The sequence below is a fragment of the Cuculus canorus genome, chromosome 6 (genome assembly GCF_017976375.1).
Source record: "Cuculus canorus isolate bCucCan1 chromosome 6, bCucCan1.pri, whole genome shotgun sequence".
Classification (NCBI taxonomy): Eukaryota; Metazoa; Chordata; class Aves; order Cuculiformes; family Cuculidae; genus Cuculus; species Cuculus canorus.
This window is the reverse complement of record NC_071406.1, coordinates 38,109,900-38,135,650: the sequence shown is the minus strand read 5'-3', so window position 1 is coordinate 38,135,650 and position 25,751 is coordinate 38,109,900. Positions and strand designations below refer to the sequence as shown.

The 25,751-nt window shown below is 43.4% G+C and overlaps 1 protein-coding gene across 3 annotated transcripts in view; it reads left to right on the top strand.

Moving 5' to 3' along the window:
* The window catches only part of ERBB4 (erb-b2 receptor tyrosine kinase 4), a 669,634-nt gene that overhangs the window by 500,999 nt on the left and 142,884 nt on the right, over window positions 1-25,751 (top strand). For 2 of the 3 annotated variants that reach the window (XM_054070102.1, XM_054070100.1), the window contains exons 9-16: window positions 648-774; window positions 4,057-4,130; window positions 5,953-6,043; window positions 7,483-7,682; window positions 14,128-14,260; window positions 17,302-17,395; window positions 18,816-18,970; window positions 24,997-25,071. In XM_054070102.1, coding sequence (XP_053926077.1) covers window positions 648-774; window positions 4,057-4,130; window positions 5,953-6,043; window positions 7,483-7,682; window positions 14,128-14,260; window positions 17,302-17,395; window positions 18,816-18,970; window positions 24,997-25,071 — 949 coding nt within the window. Of the gene's footprint in view, window positions 1-647; window positions 775-4,056; window positions 4,131-5,952; window positions 6,044-7,482; window positions 7,683-14,127; window positions 14,261-17,301; window positions 17,396-18,815; window positions 18,971-24,831; window positions 24,877-24,996; window positions 25,072-25,751 lie in introns of all 3 variants that reach the window. The other variant, XM_054070101.1, reaches the window with a different exon arrangement.

Genomic DNA, 25,751 nt, shown 5'->3' with positions numbered 1-25,751 from the left:
GAGGTTCAGGTATGCTGCTGTTGCCATTAGGGAGACAGGATCTGTTACATGATGGAAATCATGAAGGATTTGTTCCTGGATGCATCACGTGTCCCAGAAAATGCAACTGAATTAATACGCAGTATCCAGATGCAAAATCACTGATTTCTCTTGGTCCTTATAATTTAATTGTTGCGATGATAAGTGAAGAATTATTTGTATGTCCTTTCTGAAGGGCCTTACGGCATGTGAATGGTTAAGTTCACAAACCCACCAGAGTCAAGGAGACCTCTTGAGCTTGGAGGGGGCCACAGTTCCTGCAGGGTGTTGGGCACAAATAAACGGCATGGCCACCAGGCTGGTCTGAGCTGAGTTACCAGCTACCTGTTTGCACCTGGCTTGAGCAGGATTTTGTGTGGTTCATACTCACCTTTAGATCCAGTGTGAAATACCTGTGCTGTGTGTTCCTTTCCCAGAGGTACTTTAGCTGATTGCTTGGTTTAGATTGGCACGTGCTTCTTTGGGAATATGGATGAAAGGTGCCATTGTAACACCTCTCTGCTGCTTTATCACTGCAAGAAGTGGAAGATTTCCTTCTAGAAGGCCAACATGTTCTGATTCAGTAATCGTTTTTCCTAGTTCTTGACACAAATTCCCTCTTTTGGCAGCGTGTGATGGCATTGGAACGGGGAGTTTAGTGTCAGCTCAGACGGTGGATTCCAGCAACATTGACAAGTTCGTCAACTGTACCAAGATCAATGGAAACCTCATCTTCCTTGTTACTGGGATTCATGGGTAAGTGACACGATGTTTAGATGTTGCTTCATGGTGCCAGCTGAAACAAATTGCTTCCGCCTCTTAATGATGGCCACAGGCTGCTTTTCTGGAATAGCAGATCCAGGATAAAAATAGTTTTCTGCCTTCCATTATGAAGGAAACTGTTACCTTGATTCTTGTGGTTCATCCTCTAGGAAAAGAAAGGATGGAGTAGGCTGTTTGCATTAGAAAGAGTCAAGACAACTGTGATCTTTCGTTATTTTATGAAATCCTCACTACTGGCTTAAAATTAACAGCTGATTAGAGAATAGAAGGGAGAAAGGGAAGTTACCTTGCGTTAGTTTGTTGTACGTTCCATGGGATCAGCAGCCTGGTGTGCAGAATACACAGAGGGAGCGCCTCACCTTGCATAAACTGTCACTGCCTGACTGGCTGTCTCTGCGCATGCATGCAGTAAAGCTGCCCTCTTGTCAATCAGATTTGAAATATATATCCCAGTTTGAATTGCAGACATGCGCAGGGTGGTATTTAAATGCAGTATTTTGGTCTAAATACGACTGCATATTGAAGAAGCCGTAGTTGAAGATGTGGAGTAACAGAACCGATATTTAAGATTCTCTCCAGTGTCTCCTTCTACGGAAGGACATACCGGCCAGATGCCGGTGCCCTGATGTTTATGGCATGGTGTGCTGTGTGTTTGGTGAGGTAGCAAAGGTGAATGCGCGGTGCCGGTGCTGCAGGGATCAGGATGTGTCCAGGGAAGACACACCTACTCTCTTCTGGTGGTCAGCTGAGGTCCAGCGCCACTTTCTTGTCTTGATTCTTACTGTCATTGAGAGAACACCGATATGATTGTATCTTCTCACTCATTCAAGCCTTCATGTTGTAATCAGCCACGGTGATTTACACATGATATTTTGAGCTATTTCAGAACCTATTAAAGTGAGCAAAATCCTTAAAATGCACAAATAAGATTAAACACTTTTGCCCTTTTGTTACCGTAAGCATGCAGATATTTTGTGGTAAATTAGCAGTGTGAAGTACCCAATTGCTTCTATCTCTGCCTAGGCTTCCCATTTTAACTTGATTTTTAGGGTTTTTCAGTGCTTTTAACAGTGCTTGGAATTGGTTTTGATATCTTAAATACTGTTCCCAAACCAGCTCCGTGTTTGCGGCTTTATGGCACGGTGCAAACATGAGTAACTGGTTATCTGCAGGTTGATCTGGAATGGAATTCTGGCACAAGTGATGCCAGCAGATTTTTCTTCAATCTTTCTGTATATTCAGATATGTTTAGGTTATAACAAAGCGATTGACGCTAGGCTTCCTGCCGCAAATTTCCTTACTAGGTAAGGTGGAAAGAAATGACTGGATTTGATGTAGTGTTTGTTTATAACATTTCACCTACGGTTTGACTCCAGCCATGAGAAAGAGTGGACATGGAATTCAGTGGAACCCTACAGCTCGGTGGTTCTCAAAAGGCCAGCAAATGCAAGCTTTGGCTGTGTAGTTGGACTTATCTCCCTAGCAGGGAGTATGTAGCAGAGTTAAAAAGAAGGGCTTTGGTTCAAGTGGTTTAAGGAAATGCTGCTCTGAACGTGTGGAAGTCCTGGAGGTCACTCAGGAGTCGGTGTGCAGGCTGTCACCCGTTCTGATCCGGCCAGATGACCGACCGAGAGGCTGGGTGTAAATCTCTTCAGACACACAGGGCAGGGAGTACTTCAATAAATGCAAGAGAAGCAGCTAGAAGACATGAGCAATTTTGTGTGGATTACTCCAGTGCATTACATGAAATGTAATTTTGAGCATTAGAACTGCTTTTGTTGCAAAAGTTTTATTAGCTGCAAAATTATCAGTATTATTTAAAAAGTACATCTAAATTAAAGGGACCAAACCCAACCTTGAATAAAACCATATCAATCTCAAAAATATCTAAATTAGGGACTATAAAGCAGAGGGTTAAAATACTTTGTTCTATGTTATTAAAAGCGTATAAGCCTGGGACACGTGATGTTGAAAGCGCATTGCAGTTTGACTTTTATTCTTTATGACGAAATCTCACTCCATCAGGTGTGAAGTATGAGGACACCGAGCTCTGCGACCCTGAATTTTTCCACAGCATAAATTACAGTAGTAGTATACAGTATTACAGTAGTATATGTAAAAGAAGAGAAGGAGATTTAAGAGTGAATTAAAATAACTCTGTATTTCCATAACAACTCTTTGTTTAAAATTTGTTATTTTTTGCAAATCAGTGCAGCAAGGAAATATTAAAAATACTGGCTAGACAAGTAATTTATTATTGGGTTGTAAAACCCAGAGTAATTTGGGTTGGAATGGACCTTGAAGCCCTTCCAGTTCCACCCCTCCTGCCATGGGCAGGATCTACTTTATCTTAGGATTTGGAGGTGAAATTCAGCAACCTCATGTTGACTGCAGGCAAGGATTTTCCTTTTCTAATAGTAATGCATTTTAAAAGCCCAGTGCTGTGTATCTATCTGTTAGGTCATCACAACTTGTTATCTGGTTTTCTGAGAGCTCTGCTTTGTTCACATTAAGTGTTTATGATGCTTTTGTGATCCACTGGGCTTTATGTTAAGGTTCAAGAAGTCATTTTGTTGCTGCTGACCTGTAGTCAATTCCATCGGTCTGTCACTGCGTAGACTTATGAGACCTGTCCCCAAAGACAGACGGGTTGATTACCTGCGTGTTCCAGTTCCAAGAATGATGTCTTTTGGAAAGCAGAAGGAGGAGAGGTGGAAATGCATGCTCCACATCTACTAAGGATGTTTCCTACCCTGGAAAAACCCACAAAAATGCCATCACACAGTGTTACAGAAGAACCTTTTCCTGCATTTTAAAAGGATTTTTGTTTGGGTTAGGCTTCTAGTCAGATTCTTAAATAGTCAGAGAGTCTTTTTTAAAACTAGGGGAAAAAATATTTGCTAAGTTGTGGCACACAACACAATTATGTTGAAAATACATTTTTCCTTTAGGGAAGTCACCCATGGTTGTTTAGGATCCCTTAATTTTCCACAAGCATAAATATTTGCTGAAACATTTGAGACTTAAAGATGCTAAGCACTGTTATTTTCCTTCAAGATGACTTGGGAGATGTTAGACACAGGTTCTGCAGGAACAACTATCTGGAGAAATTGGAAACTGTCTGAGGAAATCTGGAGCATATGCTGCCTCAAAGCAACGTGCTGACCTCCTGAATGCTGCTTTCTACATGGCACAGCTTTGACAGCCTGATCTTTTTTTATTCTGAGTATCACATTTTGTCCTTTTATCTTTCAGCGACCCGTATCACACAATTGCCGCCATCAACCCAGAGAAGCTAAATATCTTCCAAACAGTGAGAGAGATTACAGGTAACACAATTCTGATTTCCTATAATCTGAGCTTCTCACTTTGTGTTTGTGGTTGTCATTGCTTGGCTTTTTTTTTGAAGAACACAACATGCTTTTTTTTTCTTAAAAATCACATTTCACAAGAGTTCAATACACAACAACTTCAGTATCGGTTGGTATTCGCAGCTGTGCTGTCCTCTGCTCAGGAATCATGGAATGGTTTGGGTTGGAAGGGACCTCAAAGCCCATCCAGTTCCACCCCCTGCTATGGGCAGGGACACCTCCCACTGGATCAGGGGCTCCAAGCCCCATCCAACCTGGCCTTGAACATCTCCAGGGATGGGGCAGCCACCACTGCCCTGGGCAACCTGGGCCAGGGCCTCCCCAGCCTCATCGTAAAGAATTTCTTCCTAATTTCAAATCTAAATTTTCCCTGTTCCAATTTAAAACCGTTCCCCCTCTCCTCTCCCTGCCCTCCCTGATCCAGAGCCCCTCCCCAGCTTTCCTGGAGCCCCTTTCAGCACTGGAAGCTGCTCCAAGGTCTCCCCGCAGCCTTCTCTTCTCCAGGCTGAAAAACCTCAACCCTCTGAGCCTGTCAGAATACAGAATACCCATTACTTTTGGGGTGCAGCAGCCTCAGACAACCAAGACCTTACTGTTGAGTGGGCAAGGAGCCTTGGTCTTGACTTTGAAATATGCCCTGGGAAAACCAGACAAGCCAATCTGCTTTTTCAGCTCCCTTTCTTGGTTTGACTGCAGATGGTGCTGCACATTAGCTTCTGCAAGTCTTGAACAATGCAGGGGTGTTAGTGCCTCTCATCTTTTGTGACTTTTCTGCGAGGTCATATAGCCAGAACTCAGGTATTCCTTAACTTGCTTATTGTTTCACCAAAGAGGAAGATGCTACAGCTTTGAGTTCTTGATTGATTGCTGATTATGTGGAAATGGGGAAAATTGAAAAAAGAAATTCTATTTAATGAACAAAACCACATTTTTGGCCACTATGGCCTGTTTGGAGCTCAACAAGTGTCTGGCATTGGCATTGAGTTCTCTTCCATGTGTTTTGCCTCTCAAAAGTTGTGTATTTTAGCAAACCAGAGGGATTTGCAAATGAAAGTAAGCTCTAAATGTCTCCCTCGTTAACATTAAAGATACCCTGGCATCTCGGTGTCTGTACACTGCCATTCTCAAGCACACTGTGTAACAGACAGTCGCAGCACTACTCATTCCATGGGATTCCCTCACTGCTAAAAGCTGTGCTGCCTTTCAATCCCATACTGAGTCAAAATCACAGGGAACTGCCCTCTGTGGAGGCCTCTGTAGCCCAACATCAGTAGTTCCACCTACTGGTGCAGAGAATGCTCTCTGCTAACGAGCAGTCCTCAAACACACTCAGAAACCAATGTAGGTTCCCTGTTTTAGGAAAGTCTTGTCATATTTTAGTGCATCGTGATAGATACCTCAGCTTCCGTCCCAAGTCACCAGCACAATTTAAAACTGCATGTTCTTAATTAAAGGAATTCTACATTTTTCTCTGCCACTGCTGTTTTGAAAAGGGTTGGAGACCTTGCAAGATTCCAGGCTCTGTTTAGGTCCAAGGTGGCTGTTAAAAGGATGTGATGGCACCGTGACTGTTTGAGTCCTCCTGTGCCTTCCTGGAGGAGACCGTGGTGAGCAGGCTGATGAATTCAAAGTCTGCAGCATTCATTATCTGTTCATTTATTTTCTGATATGAGCGCTGTCTTTCCTCTCTAGCGAAGTTTCTCCGGATTCGGGTATGCAAGAAAGCAGTCGTTATGGCTGGAATCATTGACGTTCACACGCTTACCTTTTTCTTCTTCAGGGTATTTGAACATACAGTCATGGCCTGAGAATATGACAGATTTCAGGGTGTTTTCTAACTTGGTGACTATCGGTGGAAGAGCTCTCTATAGGTAAGGTTCTTCCTCCTTTGATGAAATTGGTTTTTATTAGTATTCAAAGGATCTTTGTTCAGCAGTAGAGAACACAACATCCTTTGGGAAAGGCATCATAAATTGCTATGTTTGTGTTACCAGGGTATCCATTAGCGGTATCTCTGTTGATCAGTTGTTTAGAATAGGTAATACCTTTAGAAAATAATGATTTGATAAAAATGAATGTCTTGGTTCATTGCTGTATCTGTTCACTCGTTGTCTGGAACGTACATTTCATGGTTTAAAATAACTCATGAATGTGAAGTGTAGCATAGAAGACATCAATAGAGAAACCTGGCCCCGTTATCAGGAAGTTTCTATGGTTGTAATTGGAAGTGCCTGAAGGACAATGTGGTCTTAAGAAGTGGTAAAAGATAAATACATGGATAAAATCACTGAAATCGCTGAGGTGCCTTGCAGGCGGGGTGTACAGAGCTCTGTGCTGCTATTTGTACCAGAGCTGTTTCCCTGCAACACCTCACACAGAGGAATCGGTTTGAAGGGAAGGAAATGTGGTGAGGAGTAATGAGGGAAGCACAAGAAAAGACCTGAATGATGCATTCAGCAACCCCGTTTCCTGGTTAAATATGATAAATCAGTCCTGGGAATCTGCTGGCGTCTAAGCAGCAACCAAAGCAGATTACGGCAGTGAAACCTTGAGGTTGAATTACAGCCCAGCATCCTGCTTGGAAGTAGCAAATTTTATTTGGAACAGCTGGAAAACAATTATAATAATTAAAATACAGTAATTAAAATACAATGCAAAAGGATGCCCAGACACTGGATATTGTCTTCACTAATCTTCAGTCATAAAATGTGTACAGTCATTTCCGTGTTACACAGACAATCATTTACCGCTCCTTTGATGAAGAAAGGAGATAACCATGTACTACAACAAAAGAAAAATGAAATGCAGAAAGTGGGCTGGAAAAATTTCCTTGAAAATAACAATTTCTCCCTGTATTGCTATAAATGACATTAATTTGATGCCTGACAGAAGATGTTAAAACATTCTGCGTGACTTTGTCAGCCTCTCCTTTGCGTGTAAACTATCAGAGTATTAATTCTGTCATCTTAGGAAAAAAAAATCAGGGTTTATTCAGTTTTCTCAACAGCACTTTATCTCAAAAAACACATTAATGGATGAAATGGAACTGGGTGAGGGGTTTTGCTGGCCCAGTTGGCCTAGCGCCGAGTGTCACAGTTTGTGATATCACAGGGCTCATAATTTCCTAGGCAACTGAACTGGAAGTTGGCTCAGAAAACATTTGTGTTGCCCCAAAATATAAGATTTTTGACCAAATTTCAGTTTTGCCTAAGAAATAGGAACTACTGATAGTAGGAAAATTCCAACCAGCACTAATAAATTTCACCTTCCTGAGCTTATTCCTGTTCTCTCTTACTTTTCTTCATCACAGTGGCCTTTCCTTACTCATCCTAAAGCAACAAGGCATTACCTCTCTGCAGTTTCAGTCCTTGAAGCAGATCAGCGCCGGCAACATCTACATCACAGACAACAGCAATTTGTGCTACTACCACACCGTCAACTGGACGAGCCTCTTCAGCACTCCCAGCCAAAAGACAGTGATTCACCGGAATAAAAAGGCGGAGAACTGCAGTAAGTGCCGCTGCTCGCTGCAGACCTTCCTGACTGTGGCTGCCTCACTTGGGGGCAATTCATAGACTCATGGAATGGTTTGGGTTGGAAGGGACCTCAAAGCCCATCCAGTTCCACCCCCTGCCATGGGCAGGGACACCTCCCACTGGATCAGGGGCTCCAAGCCCCATCCAACCTGCCCTTGAACACCTCCAGGGAGGGGGAGTCGGGTAACAGTGACATGATAGAGTTTGGCAGAACTCTTTTTTTCTCGATAAGGAAGGTAAAGACAACAGATTTCAGTCTGTGGAAATGCTACAGAATTATCTGGCATGCAAAATACACTTTGTGCTCCTGATACCATCAATTATTTCATCTTGTCATTTCTGCCACTTCTTGATAACATTAAAATAGTCACCAAATATTACAACCACTTTGAGATGGCTTTTCCAAAAGCTGGTTAAAAGTCTAGAACAGGCTTCATTTGTGTGTAGAACGTTGAAAGTACAGGAGAAAAATGTGTGGGTTTTAAATTTAAAAAGATGTCCATAAACCCCACGATACTCTACTGCTTTTTGTTGTCTTTATAATATTGTCCCACGCAGGGCCAGAGAGGGGTGGGTGCCTGGAAGGAATGCAACCCCTCTTCTCCACTTTCCCCACATACATGTGGGGAGATAGAAATGTCTGTGTCCAAGCTTGTGTACACAGGAAACATAGAAAGTCAAGGCTTTGAGGCTGAGCACTGCAGAAAGGATGGTAGGACATGAACACCAGCAAAATGTGATCATCTGAAGGCCCTAAAAGAGGCCTGAGCTTGGAGGCTGGTTACAGGAAAAAAGCTGAGGACAAGGCACAAATTGGGTCTTAAACAGTTGTTGCACAGCCTGATAGTGTCTCCTGAGGCTGTTTAAGAGTTCAGATGCCAAATGAGCACCTACAAACTGATAAGCCAAGTGGGAATCAATTGGAGAGCATTTATCTTAAATAGAGTGCTCTCATCTAATGTAGGCTTTTAATTGTCTTCTTCTATCAACTGCAATGTTAAACACAGTTTGTGCGTAAAACTTACTTCATTATAGATATTATGAATGCAGAATGAGTAAGTCTAAAGTTATTTGCTCAAGAAAGTGCTCTGGTAGGTAGGTTTTACAATTGCTCCGTGCTTTAAGTATGAAAAGCCATTCTACAGATCATTTTCTGGAAGGCTGTTGAGGATCTCTGTTGCTTTTTGTTTTCACGTCTTCTAACAACAAAAAATAGGTTCCTTTGAGCTTGATTTCTGAGGAGAGGAAGCCAGGTTTTGCAAATCAGGCAGGCGCTCAAGCACAGGGATGTTAACAGCATCCTAACGAACTAAAAACAGCTTCACAAAGTGCTGTGGGCTGGCGCGGTGTCTTGACGTGAACTCGCTGCTCCCTCTTGCACACTGACATTTTCCAGCCGAGGGTAAGGAAACCTCTCTAGTCGAACGCACGTCCACTCGCACTGAGTGAAGTGATTGAGCTGAGCCATGGCTCACCGTGACAGGTCAGAACATGTTCTATACCCATCACTTTGTCTCTCCCCCCCCCCCCCCCACTCTTGGTTCCTGAGCTGTAAGGTCAGTCTCGGGTTTTTTTGTGATGGACCCTATTTGAGTGCACACCAAATAAATGTAGATAAAAATGTTCTTTTATACAAAGTTATTTAAGTAATTACTTTCAGCTTTAGTGACACCTGCAGTGAAACCTTTACAGGCAAAGGTTGTTAGAAATGTGATTGTTATGTATTATACCAATTTAGCCACCAATTAACAACCTGAATAAATGATTACATTCATTATCAGGCATGATACAATGCTAATTGAAGTCTGCAGGAGCTTTCCTGTGGAGTTCATGGAAGTTTGGTTCAAGCCCATGAGTGTGTAGCCAAATCACAATAATTTATCCTTTTTTAAGCAGCTGGTTTTCTTGTGTTCTATCCAGGTTGGAGAAAAACATTGAAACCTTTCTGCCTCTAACCTGTGTGACCCCATTCATAAAGAAGGAATTCTTGTTCTGAAACTCCAGATGAAAATGAGTCCCTCTCTAAACCATTATTGTTCTTCCCTACTGCGTATGGCCGTGAGATACGCTGGAGCTTCTGAATATTCTCAGCCCATGGAAATGCCAAATAATGTGCCTAAAATGGAAACATTCCTTTAACCATCCCTGTAATTAAAGAAGAAAGATGAGCATAATGGGTTTTTATAAGTTGTAAAATAGCGAATCCCTTCTTGCCAAGGTTCATTGATGAAAACTTTTCTGTGACTTAGAATAATAAGAAGGAAATAGTGTTTGTTTTTTTCGTATTACTTTTTTCATAGACTACAGGCGCTGTGTTGGCTGGATTTCAGTAGGGCAATCATGATTTTCTTTACTGAAAAGCTCTCACTTTATTTGCATAAGGTTACTCAGTCTGTTTTCTGAGCTATCTTGTGAGATTGTCACCCGCTGTCTGAAGGGGAATTTTAGTGCAACACTGTGCTGCGTGCTCAAATAAATTCTGATCCCGGAGTAGTCTGACAGCTGAGAAGAGCGAAAAGAAAGGAAGTCACTAGTAATAAAAGCACAATTTCAAGTTACAAAAAAAAGGCAAGAAAGCAAAGAGAAAACTGCCTTTCAATGTCTGTGTGTAAAACAGAATTGGAAGGATTTTGAATATTCTTGAGATTGAAAATGAGAATAAAGGGATCCCCTCAGCAGGGTGGTTTTCTGATAGTGTGACAGGTAAAGCGAATCACTGACTAGAAAACAAAACTATTTCTATAAGAAGTTTGCTTAATTAGAACTGTGATAGTTTCTGGGTTGGGTTTTTCCCCTTGATTTCTCTATTTGCTGATACAGGTTGAGCCTGGAGGTGTCTGTTAACCCCTGGTGTCCCTGCAGCAGGACGCAGGACTCATGGAGTTCTCGGCTCAGTGTCGGTCACCCCTTACCACGAGGCTGAGTGGCATCAAGGGAGATGGGGGACCAGCCACGAAGGGCTGGAGTCTGCTTTGAGGGAGCCCCAGGTGTGCTCCAAGTCCTAAGGAATAATAGGGGTTCCTCTGTGATGACCACCTCAAGCATCCAAGTGTTATCCTTTGAAATGTCTAAGAGCAGATGGAAAAGGAATTGCACAGACTACACAGGTAGTGTTGCTGCTGCAAAACTTCCACCTGGTTCCTTTGATTTAGGTGAAGTTTAGTAAATGGCAGTGGAGTGGAACCACTGACAAAACAGTTTGGTTTTGAAGGGACCTTAAAGGTCATCCAGTTCCAACCGCCCTGCCATGGGCAGGGACACCAGGTAGTTGTAACTACATCTGTTAGTTGTTATAAAAATGTTGTCATGCTTTTAAAAAGGCAGGGTTAGGGCAGTAGGAAAAAGCTGAATTTTTTGTCTCTCTTTATGTGGGTTTTGTGTGGTGTGGTTCCTTTGACGGCAGAAGAATGGCTCCTGAGTTACAGTGGAGCTCAGGGAAAGAGAACGAGACCGCTCTGTAATGGCGTGGTAATAGCTCAGATCTCTGATAATTAATACGCTTTTAAGGAAATTAATTGAACACCTGGAATTACTCCTAAATTAATTTTTTTATATTTGGCTGATCTGAGCTCTGAGGCAATAGAAGAACCAAGAAGATATTTCTGAACACCTTCTGGCTGGTGTCGTTGAGGAAGCGTATGTGGTATTAAAAAAAAGAAGTATGTATATTGAAGCTTTCCAGCCTTAGTAAGACACCGGGGAGCAGACTTCGTGTCGAGGTGATCTGTGGTACTAAATTGAAGAAGACAGTGCTTGTCTGCCTGCAGAATTACCTGTATGGGACAGCAGAGCTGGGCAGGGCCAGCAGCACCGCTGCGTGGGTAGGAAGGATGGGAGTGGATCTCTTGGTTTGGGATGAGTTTGCCTGCCAAGGCTGGAGGACTGGAAATATTGGATTGGTCCCTCTGCTGCTCGGAGAGGTGCAACGTCCTGTTCTGACATTGAGTTAATGAAAATGTTCCAGGCAGAAAAAGAAAGAAGTAGATGAAAATCTGTTGTTCTCAGTCTCAATAAAGCAAAAGGTACCATTGCATGGAGAAAGGAATAGAGAAGCAGCTTTGCTCCTGTTGCCTACTCGCTGTGTGGGCTCAGAGAGAGAAGCCAGGCATACAATTAGTGCAGTTTTTTTCTTGAAAGAAGTGCTTTTGGATGAATTCAGAGGTCACAAAGCAAGGTGGCAGTGGGAGGAGGGACAGGACAGGAAATGTAGATCAAAGGAAAGCACCCTGCCTGTGTGTCAGCAGGCAAAAGGAGGTGCAGGAATTGCCCCCGCGGCAGAGGACACGGGCTAGGCAACAACATCAGGCAGGACTGGATGATGGAAAGCAGTGACTAAAGAGCAGTTAAGAAGTGGGGCGCTGCGTGGAGCAGCGTCTTCTCCTGGGCACTGGGTTGGTGTGACGGATACTCAGTGGTCCAGCTGTGGGGCATTATATACACCACAGCACAGAACCGCCAGCATAAAACATGCAGTGGAGAGCAGGGAGCATCTTTCTGCTGACTCTGTCGTGGTTTAGAAGGGCTTTGTGCTTCCCCAGTAATAAAACTCAGTGTAGTTCTTAATTGTTCAGGCAGATTGCAATGGACAGTGTCTGGCTGCAGCATTCCAGTCCTGGCAGCGGAGACAAAACTGTCAGGCATCCCAAAATGAAAATAAAGCTATTTTGCGCATCACCCAACTATGCTGCTGTACTGGAAAAAATGCAGAAAACCAGTATGCAAAGAGCTATCTTTTTATTTGATATAAAGCTGCCAGAGGGCTCTCTGCATTTCTGCCATAAAGTTTTCTGTTGATTTTGCTATTGCACTTCTTTAAATATGTTTAGGGTGGATGTAGTTGGTTGCCCAGAGTGGTGGTGGCTGCCCCATCCCTGGAGGGGTTCAAGGCCAGGTTGGATGGGACTTGGAGCCTCTGATCCAGGATGGACTTTAAGGTCCCTTCCAACCCAAACTATTCTATGATGATTCTTTCCAGTGGTTATAAACCCCCCCCCCCCACAGGTGTGTATCTATTTGCCATCTCAAATCTTTGCTATTCTTAAACTACTCAGTCTGGTATGTAACATAAATGTTGGATAAAACATTTCATCACGCAAGAGTGAATTCAGATGAAGAGATCTGCCCTTTCACATGCCAGGCTCTGGCTGAATCTGTGCAAATGGACTTTTCTTCAGCTGCTGGAAAGAGAACATGTTTTTCCTTTTGCTCTTTGCTTATGTTCTCCATCTGGAACCGCCATCTAGAAATCCATGTACAGAAGGCTTATTATATAAAATAACAATACAGAATTATTTATGTTGTTTGAAACAACCTTTCCCCCCTCACCCCTTTGTTTTTTTTGTTTATTTAAGCTGAATTCTGGGTTTGAGACAGGGACCATTGTTTATCTTCAGTAGTTTTGAAGGCTCTTTGGCTCTTTAGGTGCTTTTGGAAGAAACAGTTTTTAAAAACACAGTTAATGGTGAATTTCCTTTAGCTTTTCCCTTACCATCCATGAGGTTTTTTTCCAGGGAGCCCTGAGTCCAGAGGCAGTGTGTTATCTTTTCGTTTAATAACCCTTCTGGGGATTTGGACAATTGATTTTTCAAATCCTTTACGTTTTTGGCATTTACCATGTCCTGTGTCAGGGAATTCTGCAGCTTGATCTATGCCTTCTATGAAGAAAAATTTCTGTTTTGAACTCTATTGGGTTCCTGTCTCTTTGAGTGCCCAGGAGGGACTTGGAGGAAGCAATGAACAATTGTTTCACGCTTACTTATCTTCTTCTTGTCATTCAAGATTTTACAGACCTTTATGATGTCCTTTCTTACTTACATCTAAGGCTGCTGCTCTGTTTATTTCTGGTATAGAAGCTCTTCTCCGGTTTTATCGCCGGTGCAGCGCTCTTAAGCCTTTTTCTTACTCTATTATATCATTTCTGAATGGAAAAGACCAGATGTGCATATCGTATTGAAACTGGGAGAGCACAGGGTGTGTCTCTAGTAGGATGGTGATAGTTTTCTGGGTTTGCTGTATTCTAGTTCTAGCAAATCTGAACGTTCAGTTGACTTCTCTGATTGTAGCAGAATTGTAGAATCATGGAATGGTTTGGGTTGGAAGGGACCTCGAAGCCCATCCAGTGCCGCCCCCTGCCATGGGCAGGGACACCTCCCACTGGATCAGGGGCTCCAAGCCCCATCCAACCTGGCCTTGAACCCCTCCAGGGATGGGGCAGCCACCACTGCTCTGGGCAACCTGGGCCAGGGCCTCCCCACCCTCACAGCAAAACATTTCTCCTCAATATCCCATCTCAATCTCCCCGCTTTCAGCTCCAAACCACCCCCGCCTGTCCTATCCCTGCACTGCCTGCTCAGTGAACTCTTTTCCTTCGGATTTCAGAGAAGTATGTGAATTGACAATAGAATCTTCTCTATTTGCAGCCGCCGATGGAATGGTGTGCAATGAGTTATGCTCAAGTGATGGCTGTTGGGGCCCAGGGCCAGACCAGTGTCTCTCCTGCAAGCGCTTTATCAGGGGAAGGACCTGCATCGACTCTTGTAACCTGTATGATGGGTAAGATATTTCCATTCCACTTTTTTCTCAAGGACTTTCACGAGTAAATTATTTTGGGGTTACATTAATCAGTATCTGGTTCCATTTCCAATATGATCAATATATTTTGGGATAAGTTATAAGTCTTTCCAAATCTGAACGTGTGTAGAAGGCTTTCCCTGGTATTCTTCTGCCTAAAATTTTCATGCAGCATCAAGGGTTTGTTGCACCTCTTGCATTCCTGATGGTTGGAACAGTTTGATTTAGGTGGAGACTGAAACCCCCACCATTTAGCACTACTTGAATATTGACAACATTATTCAGAAACACACACCATTCTGTTCTTTCAGATTCATTAGATTTAGGCATCTGATAAAGAATAAGGACCACTAAGCAGGAATAATTTCTCTCTTTTCTTTTCCTAATAAAATATATGTGTATACACACAAAAAAATAGTAAAAACAACATAAGTTCTTCACTTCTTTCCTTCTCCCACTCACAGATGTGCGTCATCTTCTCTGGAGGATGGGGTTGGGAGTACCTACATACAGCACAGATGGGGTGGCTGAGTCTGGCTTAGGACAGAAAATAGAGCTGCGCTGCTCTATATATTATTATTTATTTGCTGAAGCAGTAGAAATTCATAATTAGGCTATGGAGGGAAGCAAGTAGAATTTCACTTTGTAACAATATAACAAGGTCCTTGGCACCTCTTTTTAAAGTCAAGGTAAAAACCTGAAGTTATTGTAGTTATCTTTTTCAGGTCAAACTGCTAATTGCAAATAAGATTGTTGAATTGTTTCTTTCCTTTCTTTTTCAACCTATGAAGCCATAACATTTTATGTTATGGAAAGAGCATTTTCACATAGATATGTGAAAATATTCTAAACTCTTCAGTCTGGACAATGCATGCCAAAAAAAATCATATTAGACTCAGCTTTAGAAGGTTAAAAGCCTACATTCCCCCTTCATGATGCCACCATAGAGCCTTTCACAGTAAGGTCATGAGGAGGCCTCTCATGACCATCCAAATATCAGGGTGTTTTGATCTGTATCAATTTGTGACAGCATTTACACTTTCCACAGGCTGAGTTTCCTCCTAAATATGTGATTTGTGACCTGGGCTTGGGGAGAAGTTGTCCTTTAATTTGAGAGCTCTGCAAACTCACCTCTCCGGGCATTAAACCCCAACAGAACAGCTCTACCTCCAAAGCCAGAGAAGGGCGTATTCTGGCTGTGGTCAAGTGAGGTGTTTCTGAGCTGTTTAGTTGAAATAGATCCCAGTGGCTGTAGAGGAGCAGAGGGAGAACTCGGATAAGCTAAGCACAGAGGCCTTTATCTGTACCCAAGTATTGCTAGAACCCACCAACGTGTGTGTGCAGCACATCTTTACCTGTTCATGGCAAATAGTTTCACTGGGTGATGCAACAGGGTGGGATCCATCTGCAAAGCTGAGCTGTCCGTAATCAGCTAGTGACATCGATTCCCTCTGCCTTAGAGGGAGAGCAGAAGCCCCTTCAGGTGTTCTCTCCTCTCTGCCTAGAAGAAGGTGAGATAAATGGTGTAAAGAAAGCGCTGGAGGTTATTGTGAGTAGCAACCAGAAGCTGAAATGGAATACCTGGTGTTTGATGGAAGGAATCCCACTATCACTACTTTTCCCCTCCTTTTAAGTTTTAATATAAAACCCAAACACTTGAGTGATAGTTCTTGTGGATACCTGAAATAAATGAGCAAAAGGATTTGTTTTGGCACTTTATAGATGCAGCCCTCAGTATAGAACTGTGGTTGATGTAAAACGTATGAGCCTTGTGGAGAACAAGTTGAAATCAGGCGTGTGTTCAGAGACTTAACTAAACCAACAAGAACAGCGCTGAGATCAATGCTCTTTCTAAAGCTTTCCTCTCTGATAGTGATGTCTCACATAGAACAAGTGGCTTCCATAATCTGAGCCATGAGGGACAATTCCGTAGAGAAAAATAGAGAAATGTACTGCTTTGCCCTGTTAATGAAGTCCATATTTCTTAAGGAAAGAGAAGAAACGTTCCAGTTTTCATAGATTCAGTAGCTTGGAAAAGGCCTCTTGGATCATCGAGTCCAACCATTCCTGTCTGCCACTAACCCATGTCCCTGAGCACCTCATCTACCTGTCTTTTAAATACCTCCAGGGATGGGGACTCCACCACCCCCCTGGGCAGCCTCTGCCAGGGCCCAATGACCCTTTCTGTGAAAAATTTTTTCCTGATATCCAGTCTGACCCTCCCCTGGCGCAGCTTGAGGCCATTCCACCTTGTCCTATGTCCTGTCACTTGGGAGAAGAGCCCAGCTCCCTCCTCTCTGCAACCTCCTTTCAGGAAGTTGTAGAGAGCAATAAGGTCTCCCCTCAGCCTCCTCTTCTTCAGACTAAACAACCCCAGGTCCCTCAGCCGCTCCTTGTTAGACTTGTTCTCCAACCCCTTCACCAGCTTTGTTGCTCTTCTCTGTTGCTCCCAGCATATAGACTCCTAGAATGGTTTGCATCGGAAGGGACCTCAAAGCCCATCCAGTCCCGCCCCTGCCATAGGCAGGGACACCTCCCACTGGATCAGGGGCTCCAAGCCCCATCCAACCTGGCCTTGAACCCCTCCAGGGATGGGGCAGCCACCACTGCTCTGGGCAACCTGGGCCAGGGCCTCCCCAACTTCATAGTGAAAAATTTCTTCCTAAGGTCTCCTCTAAATCGTCCCCCTTCTAATTTAAAGCCGTTCCATCTGGTCCTGTCCCTGCACCCCCTGGTCAAGGGCCCCTCCCCACCTTTCCTGCAGCACCTTTGGGTACTGGAGGAACCAAACTGTGGTAATCAAGATGTTGGCTGCTCACCTGCCCGTGGGCGAGGTTGCTGATCGGTGTGGCTTTAGGACCTGTAAGGCGAGGCAGCCTCGTTACCAGAACTGATCTCAGGTGGTGCTGCCTCGCCCTTAACGAGGCAGGGGTGATCTCCACCAGCTGAGGGGACAGCCATTTTGTCTCAGCTTCAGTTTCCCTCTTGCTTTCTCCTGACCTGCCTGCAAAATGTTCTCCTAGGGAATTCCGGGAATTTGCCAATGGTTCTGTCTGCGTGGAGTGTGATCCGCAGTGTGAGAAGATGGAAGAGAACATGATCACCTGCTACGGGCCGGTAAGGACACCGGTTGGGTTTGGATGGGCTGACTTGTTTGAGTGCGCCAAAGCTCAGGCAGTTTCTGCTTACAGACCTTAAAGCAGGCAATGAAAATTAATGTTAACAAAAGAAAATACGTGTGTTCTGCATGTAGGGAAAGAGCTCTGGTGCTGGGGATAAACTACTTCAGATCAACATCTTTAAGAAAGTGGTTTAAAATGTTTTCCTTTCCCGAGTTGTCTTAATGCCTCAGTGGTACAAATGCCCAACACTTGTAAATGGTAGTTTGTGTGCAGTCGTGATACAAGTGCCCTCTTCTATCCCTGGATTCATTCTTTATATTCAGTTCTGTCTTGGTCTATTACAACTTCAGCCACCTTTTTATTCCACAGAAAAAGTGTGAGTTTGTGTCAACCTCTTACTTTAGGTTTTTGGGTTATTTTAAACTCATATTAGCCTTTTAGGTTGTTTTAATTTTTTTTTTATGCATCCTGAATGAAGCTTAACTGCAACTTTTGCCTTTAGAATAGCGAATGAGTCTTCTTTCAAAGATTATTGCTCTTTTGTGAGGTAGTAGTGGTCTCTTTTTTTAGTCTTTTATATATTGCTAAGATTTAAGGTCACAAGTAGCCTGGGCAATGAGGAGTTGTATTTTAGGCTGTTTGTCATTGAAAAAATTCAGCTCGTAACTTACTGCCATATTTTTTTGACTTATTTGCTGAATGGGAAAAAAGCCAGCATCGTTTTTGTTGCAATGCTGTGTTTTCCGCAACACAACCATAAAATAAGAACCTAATGTTTCAAGTGTTCAACCCATGAGGGAAATTTGGATTTGTAGCAGGGTTGATAGACATAAAATCCTAGACCAGGGCCCAGCCTGAACAACAGATCCGATTGTACGCTGGCTTATCCTCACAGCTTTAAAATTTCATTTTTACATTGTCCAGGAGCCTTGGTTTGTAGTTCAGAACTGTCCTGTTTGTGCATATATTGGGAAGAAGGAGACCTTGTAGGTCTTTGAGATTGTTGTGAGCAGATGCCATGGAGGGGATGCAGTGTGGAAAATTAACTGTGGAATGCAGAGGGAGGGATCTCTCTGAAAGGCAGCTGCTTTGTTAATGTGGTTCGGTATTGAGCAACGTTGCAGGAAACCTCTCAGAGTTTAAGTGGGCATGAGATCCTTGTGTTAAGCACACCAGTAATAATGAGAAACCTGTTTACAAGCTGGAATTTAGTCTGACAGAATGGCTTCATGGCCAAAAGCACCAGGATTTACACTGCTACTCTGGAACCGTACAAGTAGTTCACTGTTGACTGGGAAAGAAATGCCGCTACAGTTATTGCTGAGCGTGCTGTCAGTCTCGGACCTGCGATTCCAGTGCGCAGAAGAAGACAGAGCAAGTTGAATGCACTGCGTTTCTTTCTCCATGTTTTCCAGGGACCTGACCACTGCACAAAGTGTTTCCATTTTAAGGATGGTCCCAACTGTGTGGAAAAATGTCCTGATGGCTTACAGGGCGCCAACAGCTTCATTTTCAAGTACGCCGATGAGGACCGTGAGTGCCATCCGTGTCATCCTAACTGTACTCAAGGGTAAGTGCAAATGCTGTGAAGTGAACCGTCCTGTTTCCTGTTGGTAGCATATGATGATTTACATACCGTTTGGCTTGGTAAAGCTCTTGTCTCGTTCCTGAAAACAGAGCGTGCACAGCAGTGACGTAACCTTAGATTTTTCAAGTCTCTCATGCCATTCAGGCTCCAGTCATGAACGTCCAGCAGCTTATCAGAAGAAAAGCTTACATCCCTTTGAAAAACTATAGAGAACAACTTTCTGCAGCAATGCTCTTAGCTTTCCTTCTAGCTGCCACTGGTTTGTAGCAAATATAGCTGTTGACATTTAAGTGTAGGCCTGCAAAATGATTGCATTTTTATTAATGACTTGTTGGCAGGAATTTTCATCTCTACTCCTTGGTGTTGCTGAGCTCACCCAAGCAGCATTACTGTGAGACAGAAGTGATACTGCCCTGTTTTTTTGTATGGGGACTGGTGCAAAGGGTTTATCTGAAACTGGACTTTGTACAGGAGCATCGTTTTCTCAAGTCCCCAAATCCCTTGTTACATTTGGACATCTGCAGCCCCTGTATCTGAGCCAGAACTAAGGGTCTGTGCAACAAAATAATAGTAGCCACATGTGTAACTATTGCTTCGTATGGGCCACGTAAATTGTAAACGGCTTTTTGATGAGAGGTTTTGTGGTGTCCGGCACACAAAGGAAAAGGAGAGGCAGCCAGGGAAGAAAGAAAAGTCTTCTGCCAGGGAAATAATCTTTGACAAGAGGCTCTTATTGTTTAGCAGTGAAAATTATTCAATGTAATCTCGATATCAACAGCTGTTGCCATTCAAAATGGGACCTTTTGCTGGTTTTGCAAATCTAATTACAATAGAGCCATTAGGGAAATGAAAGCGTGATTGTAAAGACACAGCCAGGATCTGCTATGGATTTGTCTTCCCCTCAGACCCTTTTAGTCGGTTACACAATAAGAAAACCACTACTGTGGTGGAAGAAGAGTGTAGGAAGAAACAACATGAAAAGCACTGCTACTGTGGAAAAAGAGCATAAGAAGAAACCATGTGAAGAGATGAGTTCGCCTCAGGAGCTCTGGACCTTTCTCCAGCACATGGTGGAAGTGCTAGTTCCGATCACAGCTGACGAGCCCAGCGGTGGGTGGTAGATTTACTCTCCACCCTGTATAAGAAGTGCCTTGCAGCTCTGCTGGCCTCTCCAAAGACCAGGATGCGACAGTGCTTTCCGCTCCTTCCTATCTTCTGAGGTACTAATCTTTGTGGCACAACTGTGTTTCTCCTAGACCAAGAAAGGAGCAGAATCTTTTCCATGCCTTTCCACATCTTCGCACACATCAATGGTTTGCAGATGGTTGGTTGTTTTTATCTCCCTGGATACAATGGGATCAAGAAGGGAGGATTTTATGCCTAGCAATGAAAATTCAACATTCTAGTTCATAAACAAATAGGAAGGGCATCAGGCACTTGGAACTAAACTTAACAGTATTTATTTGCAGCTCTGTGTGACACAGCATTCCTTTATGCTGAGTTACGTTGTCATTTAATCCTTGAACTTTCAATTTAGCCGTCTTTTCATTTTCTGCAGCTGATCAGGTGAAAGAATGCCTTGTTTAGCATTGCATGCCAACCCCCAGAGATATGACAGACTGCCACTGGTGAAAGTGCCAGAGGCTTCGCTGGGTTACACACGTAAAGGTGTGGTTACCTCCCAGATGGGCAACTATCTCCTTGCCATGAGTAAAATACTATTCCTCATAGAAATCCTCATCCCTTTATTAAAGACTTAATGAGTCTGTTATTAGGTATTTTGTAATCTCTCACAGAAACCACACCCCACCACCCCGACTTTCTGGAATGTCATTATATTAGTGACACTGTTAATGACTTCCCCTGATGTTGGGGCCTATGGATTGTCCATCTTCTTGCCAGTGTTGTCAGGGGCTGAATATGCCCGCAGAGAGGAGGGAAATGAGTTACTCTCTCTCCTTTTCTTCTTCAGTACTGAATGTTCTAGTTCATATCCTTCCTTTAGAAATTAATATTTAACTTGAATGAGGATCCTTCAGTGAAATAGGTTGTGGAGGGAACACATCTTGATACTTGGCTCATGACTGGATGGTACAGAGAAACCATAATTCTACTTCATCTGGTACGTCTGTTCTCCTTTCTGTCAGATCAATTGCCGGAATAAAGCCGATGCCTTTCTGTGCAGCTTGGATACTCGTCCAAAAGTGTGGAGCTGCTGCAGAGCGGTGCTCCCAGTGTGGCATTATCTCATTCCCACAGTGCTGCTCTCCTTGAATTAGGCTGCTTGCTAAAATGGGTTGTTAGTTCTCAAAGGCTGTTTCTAGGCATCCCCCTCCTCTGTTGTTGTCACCAAGGGAAGGATCTGTCCCACCTCTGCATTTCCTGCAAGCATTTTGCCACAGTTTTGTTGTGACATTCACAGATGATTGCTTTGCATCCTAGAATTTGGTAACACCATTCCCTTATTCAAGTATAATGACAGTTTCTGTTAATATGTGTGTAATTATCCAGCCCCGTTAATGATCTGACGTTGACTGAAAGAACTACCAAGGAGTGACTTCCTTGGATGCAACAGCCACGCTCTTGGCCTTGGGTGCCCATGATAAATACAAGCTATTGGAAGCCAGTTTGGAGCAGATCTGAGGCACACGGGACAGCTATCGCATCTAATTCAGGAGAGTCAGGAAGCGTTTGGCATCTCTTCTTGCAGAGCTAGCCAAAATGGAACACTTTCACAGAAATAAAATACTAATTATATAATAGCAATTGACAGTCGGCTTCCTTGGTGGGTGAGACATTAACAGGAGATCTCACTCAACACCGCTCCTCATCAGAGAAAGGCACTTTCTCACATGGCTTTTTGAAGGAAGTGCAGGACTTTTCACCAAGACTTTCTTTTCCTTCAAAGTCAAGACCAGAGAAGTCGCGAGAGCCACCCACGTGTAGATTTGAAGGTACTGCCTTGCCCCTAAATCTTGTGTGTTTTTAGGAAGGCATCATGAAACAATAGTCCGAATTCAGTGGGAACAAACTGAATAGGAAACTTCTTATTTTGTGGATGCAATATTTCCTTCTGCCCCAGCTCAGCTTTCTTACTAACCCAGCAGGACACGTGTCCTGATATCTGAGTATCACCCTGGGTTTGGCTTTTCTGGCTTTATCCGTAGCAATAGTTGGATGATGAGGTCATCGCCACAACTGAGGTTTTCTCCTGTCCAGAGATGATCCATTTATGCCGTTGTCTAATCACTTTTGTTTGATCCTGGTGACAAAGGCTTTTGAGGGTTCACCTGACTAAAAATAACTTGGTTTCTCTGCGTCTGCGAACAGTTAAGACCCCACCTTACAGTCGAGGAAAATTGATGGAAGATGCTATTTGCCACAGAGGAAAAAACAGTCGTTACACCAATTTTAAAGCTGTTTTATCTCATCATTTTATTTCAAAGGATGATTACACTTGGAGCTCATCCTAGCTTTACAGCTAATTTTCTGTATAAGCTGTATTGGACTGCTGTAAGGTACTGAATATATCATTAATAATTTGGCACATATCGGTTAACCAGTTCATTTTGCAGAGCAAACTTGGAAATGAAACTATCATCCAGGCTCCAAGCAGCAGAAGGAGGAACCCTGGGGGTGATGGATTACCAGTGCGATGGATCGTTGTGTCATGCTTGTACTTGCAGGTGTCAAAACGCCTGGAACCAAGGAAGTTCTTCCAGAGGAAAAATAACTGATGCCTTAGTGGTGCTAATCAACTCGTTAACAGTACCATTACTCAGTGTTGTACTTTATTGCATGTGATCAGAACAGCCAGTCGGGGAGTAGGGAGCTGTTCTCCACCACGAGGAGTAATGGCAATTGCATCTGGACAGAGCTTTCTGTTTGTAGCTGGGGAATCCACTGAAGAAGATTACAGGTTTAAATAAAAATCAATGCTATTTCAGCTTGGAGTGGGCGAGGTCCAAACAGCTCCATCTTCTTGCATTCAAGTCCTATTCTCCCAATGTCTGAGAGAATAAACGTTCAGATGTGGGATGACTCCAAGGCAAGAGGCTCTTTGTGTTACTCTTCCAGTTATCTGAACTGGTAATGGGCTCTCAGGCCTCTAATTTGGAGAGGGCTTTCTTTTTATTTATAGCGAGAGTCTGAGCTCAGCTTCTCTTGACCTGGTAGAAAATGGAAGATCTGAACGGGGTTTTTTTCTCAGCATCCTTCATTACTGAACTGGTTTTCTGTAAATTGCTGAGAATGTCATGAAAGGAAGGAACATTGGATGTGTTTGAGACTGGCTGGATTTCAGACAGTCCTGCATTCTGAAGTCTCGAAGCCCAGCACAGCTGAAATTTCAAAAAATACCCGTCAAGAGTTCTCTCTAACTTTTTAAACTCCATTTAAATCTGCTGTTTGGACTTTATGCATTACCTCAGCACCTGGGTGTTTAATGAATCCCTTTTCTGTCTGCCCATTTGCTGAAGGAAACCGTTATTGAGGACATCCTTACAATTTGTGTTAGCGTGTCACAATTTTCATTTAAAGATACAAATTCAAGTAAACAAGAGGTAAGATTTGCTATCATTCTGCTGTCCCTGATGGGCAGGTAAGGGGAAACTAAACTCGCAGAACGTCTTTTCTAATGACAGAGTGATAGGTAATTTAAATGCAGCAAAAGCTGATGAGTGGCAAGTGATGGTGAAGTGGAAAGAAGATCTCGTGGGAGCGTATTTGAACTTTCAGATTTCTGACATGCACATCCCTCTATCAAAGCCAAACTGAAAGCAGGAGAGACTAAAAAGTGCTGAGGATCATACCTTAAATTTAAAATACCTCAACAGAAGTGAGCTTCAGTCTGCTGCTGTGTCAGATCAGCTGCTTCTGTAGCAGCCGTTCAGCCAAAGAGCCTGTTAGTCAAGTGCCTCTGAGAACTTGTAAAGGAGTTGAAATAAGGTTCTGGTTTCCTTAAAACACTGAGAGCTCGATAATCTTTGTGGGTACAGAGGGACCAGCTGGGCATCTGGCACTCAACGCTGCCTTAGCCCCTAAAAGCTTATCTTTTCCTATCTGTCTCTGTGTAAATGTGGGATTGCCTTGCTGTTTAAATGCGGAGGATGTAGGACACCACCTCCTGCTCTTCGTGAGGACAAGGAAAATCCACTCATATCTGTGGTTTTTAAGCAGACACTTTGCCCATGGTTGTGCCTTAGTGCCGCTGGCTAAAGCAATTCTCTGCATTTCTACCGCTTTTGGTGAGCACCTGCTGACTTTGCAAGTGGAGGACTTCTGGCAGCATCTAAGGAAAGCAGGATAAAATCAGCCAGTATCATTTTGTTCTGTTTTTTTTTTCTGTTGTTGGAAGCTTACCCTTGAGCTTTCCTGATAAAAGCATAGTCGGCTTCCAAAACATTTCTGCAGTTGCCCTGGCTGGGAGCTTGGAGCAGAACAAACAATTCCATCAGTTACAGGAAGAAAGAAGTTTAGTTTTCTGCTGCCTGAGGTCTCCCCTTGCAAATGAGCAACTTTTGAGTGGTAATCACTGGTTTGATGATTCAGACAACATCTAGGAAAAGCACCTCTATTGTCAGGACTCCCATGTATGCAGGTGGAACCGGCCTGAGGTGTTGGTGGAGCCAAGACACATCCAGCCTCGGAGCGCTGTTGGTGTTGCTATTATTGTTCACGTTGGAAGCTTGGTTTTGTCACAAGCTATAATTTTGGGGGGACTTGGGTCTCTCTTGACAGTTATAATTAAGAATGTGGCACAAAGCAGGGATTCCTGCTTCTTGGATCCATAAATAACAGATTTCTCTCTTTCTCTCCTCGTTTTCAATGTGGATTTGCTGCAGGTGCATAGGGCCGCGTATTGAGGACTGCATCGGCCTGATGGATAGGTACTTGCTGAGTGAGCGTTCCCTGTGTGTCTTCCATCCTCCACGTGTGGACAAGGGCGCATGCGGCTGCATGTCCTTGTGAATGGCAAATGACGTGTTTTGTTCTGTAATTGCCTGCAGGTGTAGAGGTCCCGCTAGTCATGACTGCATTTACTATCCATGGACACGCCAGTCCGCTTTACCACAACATGCTAGGTAACATCCACCACTTCTCCATTTTCGTACGCAGGGGCCTTCCTCCCTTGCCATGGGAATGTCATACTAACCAGCTTGTTCAGAAGCTCTGAATTTAGGAATGATATAATTTCATAGAATCACAGAATGGTTTGGGTTGGAAGGGACCTCAAAGCCCATCCAGTTCCTCCCCTTCCATAGGCAGGGACACCTCCCACTGGATCAGGGGCTCAGAGCCCCATCCAACCTGGCATTGAAACCCCTCCAGGGATGGAGCAGCCACAACTTCCCTGGGCAACCTGGGCCAGGGCCTCACCACTCTCCTGAATTGAGATGTGCCTCTAAATATCCAAATTTACTTTTCCATATGAAAGCCAATTTAATTTCTTCATCATTAGGCTGATTGGAAAATGCCCATTTATTTTAATTCTAGGCTAAATCAATAAGGATTCAGTGGTGAAATTTTCTTCAGAAATACATTTTTCGTTATGTAAGTTTACTAGAAGTAAACATGGTGAAAACTCTGGTTGAAATGGAATTTACCTTCTTTCCATTTTTTGGTTTCTTTAAGGCAGAGCTGAGAAGCAAATGAAGCTTTTTTTTCTATACTTCACTAGAAAAAAAAGTTTCGTAAAACTGATTTCTTCCTTAATTCGCATAACACTGTGCTTTGATTTTTTTTCATTTTGTTATAAAAAATA